The 11205-nt window shown below is 36.4% G+C and overlaps 1 protein-coding gene and 1 long non-coding RNA gene across 10 annotated transcripts in view; both read right to left on the bottom strand.

Annotated features, from left to right (window-relative positions):
• LOC121239529 (putative disease resistance protein RGA3) overlaps positions 1-11205 on the bottom strand; it is a 35672-nt gene that overhangs the window by 14113 nt on the left and 10354 nt on the right. For 3 of the 9 annotated variants that reach the window (XR_005935309.1, XM_041136788.1, XM_041136789.1), the window contains exon 1: positions 1501-4137. The exons of 1 other annotated variant lie outside the window; for it this stretch is intronic. Coding sequence is in view for 6 of the 8 variants with exons in the window: in XM_041136788.1 (XP_040992722.1) it covers positions 1534-4113 (2580 nt within the window). In the remaining 2 variants the exon portion in view is untranslated. Of the gene's footprint in view, positions 1-1500; positions 4145-11205 lie in introns of those variants that run through there. 5 more of the 9 variants (XR_005935310.1, XM_041136787.1, XM_041136790.1 and 2 more) reach the window with 4 other exon arrangements.
• Positions 698-1494, bottom strand: LOC121239532. Its single transcript, XR_005935312.1, has 3 exons — positions 1338-1494; positions 1122-1247; positions 698-861 (listed from the first exon to the last, which is right to left on the bottom strand). It is a non-coding gene; the product is annotated as an uncharacterized LOC121239532 (long non-coding RNA).

The following is an 11205-nucleotide window of genomic DNA, read 5'->3' as shown; positions in this document are numbered from 1 at the left end:
TTATCATCAATTCATTTTCTTTCTTTTTTGAGCTCCTTAACAACTGATTGTATTATTAAATTATATAAGGGTGATGTGGTTTTGTAATGTGCATTTTATTTTCAAATTTTACATGGCAAGCATTTTTTTCAGTTCTCTTAAAAGTTCAAAATGAACGTTGAGGGTAGAACCAGAAGAGAGAAGAAAGATATCGAAGATTAGCATTTCTTATTCTAATCGTAATGCTACTATCCTTGAACAGGCAGAGAGGTAGAAAATTACAGGTTGTAATCAGATACTAATTGTAATCATAAAAAGAATTCCATATGCAACAAATGGTAGTGGCTTAGCAAGTGGATGTTTATATCTAAAGATTTCCACACAAAACAACATAAAAAATATAAATTGGGAAGATCAGCAAAATTTGCATGTCAAGGAATATCTTTCAATAAATTTGCTCAGATTGGAATTATAAAATATCTCCATCAAGTTTAAACAGCTCCTCCATCAACCTCATGATTATATCTTGGACCACAATGCCTAAAAGCGACAATCCTTCTTCAAATGACGCCTTTCGACCACAATTCCAAGGAGATTTGCAGATATCTGGGAGGACATTCTTTTTATTGATGAATTTTTAGAATTTTGTTTCTTCCATGTTTTCAGAAAAGCAAACCAAGTTAGCTGACGGCCTGGAAAGTCTTGGAGCATCAACATCCTTACGCCTTGGATGGATTTTTACTTTGGATAAAATTTTCAAATGTCAGGTACCGATGACTTTGAAATGGCCAAAACCTGGGTAGGCAACTGCCGAGAGGTGTCTCCCATCTAAAGAAAACCAGAATATTTTGTCGCCCAATATTAGTCGAAAATCCTCATTTTCTGTGCAAAAGCTAGCTGCAAGATCATTAATGGTAGAAAATGTTCTTGGAAAGCATACACAAATAAAGGAGTTCAAAGCAATTGGTTGCATCATCCATCATGTAGCTATGATCAACTTCATATCCATGTGCTCCAAGATGTAACCGAAATCATCCCTGTAAGTTTTGACATATGAGATAGTCTTGAGAAAAAGTTGTATGTGTTGCAGAAGCAGTAATCATGACTAAAAAAGCACCCAAGTTCAGTAAAAATCAAATTACCATCACTTTCCATGGTAAAAAACATGCAGGCCCTGTTGAAATTGTTGTCGTGAAATTACATAGCCTCAACATTGCGGCCTCCTATATTTCTTCCGTTTGCTCTTCTTCCTCCTCCTTACTATTCCCCTGGATGTGAAGAATCATGCATATAGTGATATTTCTTATTTGAATAGGGAAGGATAAAACAATAAAGAAAGCCAGGTAATCATAACTAACTTATTTACTTGTAGAAGTCGCAATGCATTAGATTTGTTAACAAACTCTCAATCCTTCTCCCCTGTTTCTTCTTTCCTCAAAGTCGTTTATGCAAATAGAATTTTATAAGTTGAAGGTGAAGAAGGTGGATGCGGCGATAAAGATAAAATTGGTAGAAAAATACCTAAATCAGTAGGAGTCGTATTCCAGTTGAGGATCAGGATAACTCCAGCTTTGGGATGTGAGCAATCTTGGGCCAATCCTCACCTCCGTCTTGTTCGCATCTTTGTAATAAGATGGGGCAATCATGAATTGTCAACACTTTCAAAGAGGTTAGCCTACTCATTGCTTCAGGCAATGATGTTAAACCAGAGCATGTAGAAATTGTGAACCGCTCAAGTGATGCCCAATTGCAGATCCACTCTGGTATAGTCATCAAGCTTGAACAATCTGAGATTCGGAGCTCTCGTAGAGTGGTAACATGTTGAAGCCCCAATGGAAGAGACACCAATTTCGGAATATCGTCGATCTCCAAAGAGATGAGGCTATTAAGCCCTTTCCATTGCATAACGTGCTCATCGTTGCCTAGATTAAGCATGGGACAATCAATAAGCTCCAGGTTTTGAAGTGCAGTGAGATATTGTACACCTTGGGAGAGAGACTTTAATTTAGGGCATTTAATTATCATCAAATGCTGGAGAGATATGAGGTTTTGCAACCGATCCTCTGGAAGTGTTTGTAGATCGTCAATTTCTTGTAAGTATATATTCTTCAATTTGGAGAGAGGAGGAGATGAAAAGGCAATGGGTGTAGAGGAAGCGGAGGAGGAGGCATTCGTTATTGTTTGTTGCACTGCCTTCCACCTGGCATCCCTTAGTAATAACTCTTCTTCAAGATGTGGAAACATTGGCAATGGAGTCAACAGAGGGCAATACCATATTTCTAATTTTGAAAGACGAGGGAATAGTAAAGCATTGCCCGTCGTATTGACATCCACATTATAAGAATCACTCCTCCTCCACCAACCCTTCAGATTAGGGCAGTAGAAGAATTCAATTACCTCCAGAGATGGGAAGAATGCTGATGAAGATAACTCATTGTTGTCACTACAATCTGATACGTACTCTATTTCTTCAAGTCCGCTCAGAGAAATTCTCTTAAGAAAGGGTAGTCGACTCAATGGTGGCAAATATTTCAATTTACTACAACCACTTAAACTCAAGTCAACAAGATTTGTGAGTGACAAAAGCCACATCGGAACCCTCACACCCCCATAATTTTCTATTTTCAGCTTTTTAAGATTTGGGTGAGGTTCAGAGCCTTCCAATGCCATTTCATCACCTGCATTAATAACATTTCCTCTTGATCTCCAACGTAAAGTCAAAACCTGAAGATGTTCTTTCTCCTTTAGATTTGCGACGTCTTCCTCCCGACTTCTCAAACCCGAAATCTCTAATTTTCCTCTTAAGCTATTTAGTCTATTTAGCTCGCTTAACCGGCCACTGTCCTTTGGGGCCGAATCAGAGTGGACAACAAACTTAGATAATGTCTGGAGATTTTTCAATTGCCCCAATCCACGTGGCATATAAGTCAAACTCTGACATTCATCATTGTAAAGGTGCCTGAGGTTGACTAATTTCGAAATTCCTCTAGGCAATTCTTTAAGCCGTTGGCAACCATAGAGTCTTAGTGTATACAAATTTTGCAACCTAGATATGGAATCGGGCAGCTTCTCGATTTTATCATTATATGAAAGATCAAGGTCTCTTAAATGCTTCAACTTACATATGGAACTCGGTACTAAATCAGGCGGTCTTCCATGTAAATCCAGGACTCGCAAGGACTTCAAACTTGAAAAGATTGCATCACATGAAGTGCTTGACTCTTGCAAATCCTTGAATTCACCAAGCGAAAGAAGTGTTCGAATCCTACTGGCTTTAGACGAGGAAGTTGGAACTACAAAGGAAAATTCTATGTTGTCGACAACTGATACGTGCCGAGTTTTCTGATCACTAATGATTTTTTCCTTAGATTCTAATCTGGTGATCAATGATCCCGCCACTGACATTGCAAGATCATGCATGAGGTCATGCATTTTACTCGCAATCACGTTTCCCAAATCATCCATTTTAGCTTCTTGAAAGAACGATCTCCAAAGTAAATCCATGAAATAGTCATGACCAGCATCTTCAAGACATTCATTTTGGTTGGATAGCTTGATAAACCCCTGTGCTATCCAGAGATTTATCAATGTTGATTTTTCCATCTCGTAATCCTTCGGAAATATACTACAATAAGCAAAACATTGTTTCAAATGTGATGGAAGCTGATCGTAACTCAGCTTAAGAGTTGGTAAGATGTCATTTTCTTTTATTTTTGGCATTTTCTTGTTTTTAAAAGAAAACCACCCTGCTTCAGAATTTTCCAAGAACAGTAACCTTCCAATTGTTTTGATGACAAGGGGGAGACCATAACACTTTTCTACAATCTCCTTTCCAAGTGCCACGATTCTGGAATTCTCTGGCTCTTGACCTTTCTCAAATGCCACTTGCTTAAATAAAGACCATGACTTCTGGCTGTCTAAACCCTGTAAGGAATATGGTTCAATTGTTTGGGTAATTCTTGCAACTTTTGCACTACGTGTAGTTACTAGTATTCTACTCCCACTTGCACCAACCTCCAACAGTACTTTCAAATCATCCCATTTTTTAACATCCTCATTCCAAACATCATCCAAGACAATTAAGTATTTCTTTCCACCAATTTCTTTTCGAAAATTATGCACCAATGTCTCCATTCCCGCAATCTCTGGCTTCTTTTTTGTTACTGATTCTAAGATTTTTCTAACATTTTCGACTTCAAAACTCTCAGAGACACAAGCCCACATTTTTAGTTGAAAATGTTTATCTATTTCCTCATCATTAAAGATGAATTGAGCTAGTGTGGTCTTTCCTAATCCTCCGATGCCAGTAATCGGAAGGATTCCTACATTCTCTTTAATGTCGGAATCAGAAAGAAGTCTTTTTATGATCTTCTTCTTGTCATCTTCTCTACCCGTAACTTTTGCCGCAGGTACATAAGAATGAGTATCATCCCTCTTCCTAGCCCTGACTTTTATCTCCACAGGGCGTTCCTTGAAGTGGAATTTCGTCCTGTCATCTGCGATGGCATCTAACTTCTGTCTAATCGTTTTAATCCTATGGCCCATTTTCAGATCATAGACAAGCTGGTTTGATTTGGAGAAGAAGATTCGTACCTTTTTTTGCCATCTTATCCCGAGTCATCATCTCTCGCAACAGACATTCAGTGTGGAGAAACCATCCAGCAAGTCGTCTGCAGCATAAAAGACATCCTTAAGCTTTTCAAGCCAATCTTTAACTTCATGGTTGTTCATTGCCCATTGCTCCTCAGCATCAAGAAGCACGGCTTGGATTGTCGAAACGGTGTTCTTGAGCTTGTCAAGATCATCTGTGACACCCCAAAGCAGTCCGATCTCCTTGAGAGCCAGGGATCCCAAGCTCTCAATGATTCGTGCAGCAACGTCGAAGAGAATGGCTTCTGCCATTTGTTGATGGTTGGTGAAGGAATGGTAAAAACGGCTCACTAAAGGGATAGAAGGAAGGATATGTTTGCTTTGAATGCGTACAGAGGACAAGGCGGTAGCAACATTTTATAAGGCCTTGCATGGGAAAGTTCCTATTCACTTTAACATTTGAATAGAGAGGACACAGAGCGTGGCCAATATTTTATGAATTCTTGCATGTGCTGCTGCATGCGTGTTATATAAACATGAATTTTCTTTTCTTGTTACTGCTGAAGATGCTTTGCCTACTGCTTTTTCTTTACCTTATTTTTGTATCCCCAAGATTATTAATTAATGGCAATTACATTAATACACCCAACTTCCAGCTAGCTTTCCTCTGTCTTCTTGCCATTTGTATAGAAGGTTCCCAACGACAATATTTTATTCAATTCTACATCCAATACTGTTTCATCTTGGATATTCTAGAATAAGTATATTTAATTTGTGGAATATTTAATTAATAAGATGAAGTTTTGAGCCAGAATTCAATCTTAAGACCCAACTCTGATAACATGTCAATTCGGGTCCTCAAATAGAACATCTACAACAACAAATCAAACTCTACAAACCTAACATGTATCTGAATCATATTCAACCCGCATTCTTGTGTTTTGGTTTTTTAATGCAAAATGTCGTCGTTGAAAGTATTATAATATTTAAACTGACATATTTTTCTCAACTAACTTTATAGGTCCCTCTTCAATAGTTTTACTATGAAAGTAATTTTGTGGTTGATCGTCTAGTTAAAGTAGATGCTAATGGTGTTTCTATCACATATTTTTTTACTTCTCAACTTTGTAAAAGGACTTTGGGCAAATACTAGGGTGTCAATTCTTGTTCGTGAACTGTGTTTGTGTTGTGTCAAGTTATGAATATTAGAATATATAGGTCAACAGAACCCGATCCGTTTAATTAAATGGGTTAGGCCTTAAAACGTGATCTCAACCCATTTAATTAACAAAAAGTGACAGGACATGACTCATTTAACCCATTTAGTAATTAACTTTTATTAGGTTAATCCGAACATGACCCATTTAACCATATATTTATTCTTTAACCCAATTAGTATAATCTCATACCTAATACGAGGAAAGCTATAAAAATAATTTACAACTACAACTAGATTCATGATAAAATATTTTATAATTAATATCCAAACTAATAACATATAAGAAAACCTAATATTAATTACTTATTAACAAAAAAAGTTTAATAGTTTGAGATATGATGTATTTAAATACTAATATTAATGTCACATGTTTCCAACAAGAAAAAAATACGTGTAAGACTAAATTTATAAAGTTTAAAAATAGAATTTATTAGCGCTATACGACTTGATTGTAGGTTTCACAGATAAAGTTTAAAACAAGGTTTTACTTTCTAGAGAAATGCTAACGAGCATTTCTCCCTACAAATTTTTTTTATGAATTTAAAGATGAGATGAGATAATTTTAGATGAAAGTTAAAAAACTGGTGCTACATCCTCGGTGGATCTACTGCATGCTCTACTTTCTATGTATTTTTATATTACAAAATATTACCACCTGGACATATTACAATATGTTTCTATCTATCTATCCATCAAAGATGCTTTGAATACAGAGGACTGGTGGCCGTGTCTAATAGTTTATGAGTTCTTGCATGTGCTGCTGCGTGTTAAACAAGAAATGAAGATGCTTTGCCTACTGTTTTTTCTTTAAACAAGAAATAAATTAAGGAATCCAATAAATAAATTAGTTTATTTATTTATTTATTAATTGTTAATCTGAACAGCTGAAACTTTGACTAGTCAACATCTACTTTTCGAGGTGCCATCTAATACCATTAGTAGATGCAATATGGTCCAACGTCTATTAGCTGACCACCAGACTAATACATACTAATTAATTAGGCTGAGATTTATTTTCGGTATTCTAATTTGGCACCCTTGATCAGGTTCCTAATTTTAAGGAAAAAGCTTCCCGTCGGTCGGGTGAAAACCATATTTGAATTAATATTAGTTAATAAAAAGTTGTCTCGTAAAACTTACAATGAATTAATGTAGATAGTTACTCTTTTAGTAATCCTGGATTTTCAAGTTCCGGTGCCGGTGGGCCATTCGGAACTCAAATGGTGATTGTCCTCAATGGGACTAGTTCCCATGAGTTTCTTGTATCCATATCTAGTTTTTGACTTGTAACTAGGTATTATCAATGTATACTTCATGTGTATTTGGGCTTTGCTTCACCTATTTACTTGATCATAAAATCTTAGTTTACTTGTTAAAAAAAAAAAAAAAAAACCCAAATTGATATTTTAGTGATTCCTTTTGGTTTTTGTTTACCATGTATCTTGTCACATTAGGTGATAAGTTTAAATTTCATTTAGTTGGATGGGATAAAGTATGTACTCCATTGAGAGCTGGTGGGTAATTGGGAGTACGTAATGTTCAGATCTTTAATAAGGCTCTACTAAGGAAATGGCTATGGCGTTATAATCATGAGAGAGAAGCTTTATGGAAAGGGGTAATTGATGCAAAGTATGAGAGTGCAGGGGGTTGGTGTTCTGATAAGGGAGGGGGGACTTTTGGTGTTGGGTTGTGGAAGTATATTAGGCAAGGGTGGGGGTTTTCTCGAGCAATACTAGGCTGAGTTTGGGGGTGGGCAGCAAAATCAGTTTTTGGAATGATGTGTGTGTGGGAGATATAGCTCTTAAAGATGCTTATCCTAATATTTTCATAATTGCACGAGAAAATGAAGTTATGGTGGCTGATGTGAGGGTAGTTAGGCATGGCTCACAGGAGTGGAACTTCAACCTTACTAGGGAGGTACAAGATTGGGAAGTGAGACCTTCTCATAGCAATACAAGATAGGCATAACATTTCTATTGCGGTTCCAGCTAGAGACATGATGAAATGGAGACCTTCTAAGAGTAGGAAATTCTCAGTACACTCTTTTTATGATGTACATACAGCTCAAGCTAGGCCCAATTTTTTGTGGAAGAATATATGGAGGAGTAAAGCACCTCCCAAGGCTGCGTTCTTTGTTTGGACAACAACTTTAGGGAAGATACTAACCATAGATAATCTCAGAAGGCGTGGACTTATAATTATGGACTGATGCTATATGTGCAGAAATAGTGGGGAAACAATAGATTATTTACTCATACATTGTGATTTTGCATGGGAAATGTGGAACTATTTTTTCAGCATAATGAGATTAGCAAGGGTAATGTCGGGAAGGGTGGTGGAACTACTAGCTGGCTGGAGAGGGATCACAAGGACACCATAGATTGCAGTTGTGTAGAAGATGACTCCTATTTATATTTTTTGGTGTATTTAGAGAGAAATAAATGATAGATTTTTTGAGGATCATTAACGATCCTTGGAGGAGTTTAGGAGTTTTTTTTGGAAGACTTTATTTATGTGGGCCATTGCTTTAGAGTTAAATTGTCTTAGCTTCTATGATTTTCTTGTAACAGTTATTAGTTCTTAATTTGGTGTACTCTTATGTATACCTCCGGTGTACTTGGGTTATGCCTATCTTTATCAATACAATTACTTCTTACTTATAAAAAAAAAAAAAAAAAAAAAATTCCCTCTCTTTCTCTGTGTCTAGTTCATTGGATACTTTTTGATACACTGATTTTTTCATCACATTTGGGTTAAATTTATAACCTCTCTCCTTATTCAAGGCATTCTCTGGCTTGTGCTACAGAGCATGGTAGTGATGATGTTGATGATGCAAGAATGGGGAACTTGGTTAACCAACCAGTGTGGTGTAGTGAAGCAAATGAGCAACTTGAAAAGTGATACGGGAGGAATGAACTTTGCTCGCATGAAGTTCTTCGTGATGGGGAAATTGATTTTGATTCCAAGATGGTCAGAAAGGTATAAGTTTCTCAGTACTCCCACAGCTAATGACTCCTGGCTTTTTATAATATACTGTTTGTTTTTTAATGCATCATTTTATTCTGATATCTATTAGTCCGGTTATTAATAATTACTAGTTCTCAATGTGCCTTAAGCTCTGCAGACTCTTTAGAGAATGTTTAACCTAATCTACTTTTTCGTGGTGGCCACGTAATTAAACGTACAATAAACTAACGTAGATGGTTGGTCTTTTGGTAATCCTGGATTATTTTCAGGTTCTGGTGGAGTCATTCGGAACTCAAATGGTGATGTGCTATGTAGTTTTGCATCTTATATGGGTCAGGCTACCAATAACGTTGCTGATCAGGTAATGGGGCTTGTGATTCATTGGCAGAGAAAGAAGCGTTGCGGCTTGTGGTATTTGGAGGATTTTTGGAAAGAAATATTAAAAATGTTAGAAACTTAGAGGGGATCTGTTTTTCTGTGTCTCATTCATACAGGGAAACTAATGGGAGCTAAAGGATTTAATGGTTCTTGGTTTTTGTCTTCGAAAACCCCTTCTTTAATAAGAGGTTTAATAAGACTTGATAAAGGAAATTTTCCTTATCCTCGGAAAAGTCAATAAGGCTGAGAGGAATTTTATTTTCTTGTCAAAGGTTTTAAAATTTGTTTATGGTTGACTTGTTCTGGAATTATTTGTATAGTTTCTTGTTTTCTATTCTGGTAATTGTTTTTTATACCTAGGTTTGGTTTTCACTACAAGAAATAAGGCTTTTTGCGGCAATTTTATGTCTATTGGAAATAAAATTGCCGCATAAAGCCTTTAATTGCGGCGATTTTTACATCATCGTGATCTTTTAATTTACATAAAATTTTGAAAATGATCTTTCAAATACCAAATTTGACTTTTGCAGCGATTTTTCTACTTTTTTCCGGTGATTTTTAGCGCTAAGAAAGACTGTTTTTCTTGTAATATTTGTTGCATATTTGTCAACCCTGTTGGATGTTTTCACGGTATTCCTCCGCCATAAGTGAGGGTTTATTAATAAAATTGAGGTACTATCCTTTTCACTTAAAAAATAAAATAAAAAATTAAAATTTACACACACATGCAGTAGATTATTTCTTCATCTTTTCTCTCTTCCCCTTTTTGTCTCTCCCTCCCCTACCCCTGTCGCCTGCAAGCCCCCTCCCTCTCTCTATCTCTCTCTTCATAAGTTAATACGGCCTTTTTAATATTTTAATGGAGAATATCGAGTTTAGCGAAAGAATTTGGGACTTTGAGAACTAGTAAAAATAGAGAGATTGAAAGAGAGAGATAGAGAGGGGCTTGCAGTTGCAGGGGCCGTGGGGTGGGGGGAGGGAAAGGGGGGAAGAGATAAACGTCCATCCTCAACTCCCATTATCACCAATTCTCCTACATACGTCAGCCACATTGTGTTTGGCATAGTTGGTTCCATGAACACATGGAAGTACAAAAAACCATACATTGAAGGTTGGTGGCGACCAAACATCATTCGGGAATATCCTTTCCTAGAAAATCACCCACGCTGGAGTTCCAACCTTGGCCTTCAACTTCTCCTCCTTTTCGCGTCAATGAAAACATCAATAAACTAAAAGTATACTCGAAAATTATGAGGCCAATTCAAGTTCGAATAGTACGCATAATAATGGACACATTTAGACAGGAAGATGAAGATGTGAGATAGTATGTAATGACGGACATGATACTGTCATATTTGTGGATAACTTAGTTGAGGTTCTAGCCAACTACAACCATTTTAAATTCTATTTTTTTATTATTAAATCTTCACTGGTTGCATATTGCCTTAGGGCTGATTTAGGGATGGATATAAGGCGCACACCACAAAGCACAAGCCGAACCAACTCGATTTTTTCACTCCCCAAAGCATTAGCAATCTTGCAATGGGATAAAAGATAATTAAAGAACTTCCCAATCCAATTCAATAAAAGTTTTGAGAGAACTAAAGGAAAATGAAAAAAACCATGTGTAGCAATCAAAGAAGAGCGGTGCTACTCTGCCGCCTAAGTAGCGGCACTAAAGGAAAATGAACTAAAGGCCAAATTGGCCTTTTCATTTTTTTTTCATTTTTTTTATTTATTTTTTTTTATCATTTTAAAACATTTTAAAAAAATATATAAAAAAGTATTAATACACTAATAGTCACTTCCTTAACTATTAAGTAAAGAAAAAAATTTGAAAAAAAAATTAAAATACATGAGGTGTCAAAATAAGGGGGCAAATTGAGTGGACAAAGTAGTATTTTTCATCAAAGAACGGATGACTGCTACTGCAAGAATTAAGACTAGTGTTGCTAAGATGTTGATCTCTGCAGCTTGGAACATAATCAAACTTCCAAGTGAGTTGTAGAATGAATAGGAGTGGAAAGATCACTTAGCTCTTAATGGGCCAAATCAAATTTTAGCCAAACCGT

The sequence above is a fragment of the Juglans microcarpa x Juglans regia genome, chromosome 7D, assembly GCF_004785595.1.
Source record: "Juglans microcarpa x Juglans regia isolate MS1-56 chromosome 7D, Jm3101_v1.0, whole genome shotgun sequence".
Lineage (NCBI taxonomy): Eukaryota > Viridiplantae > Streptophyta > Magnoliopsida > Fagales > Juglandaceae > Juglans > Juglans microcarpa x Juglans regia.
This window is presented reverse-complemented; position numbering and strand designations above follow the sequence as displayed.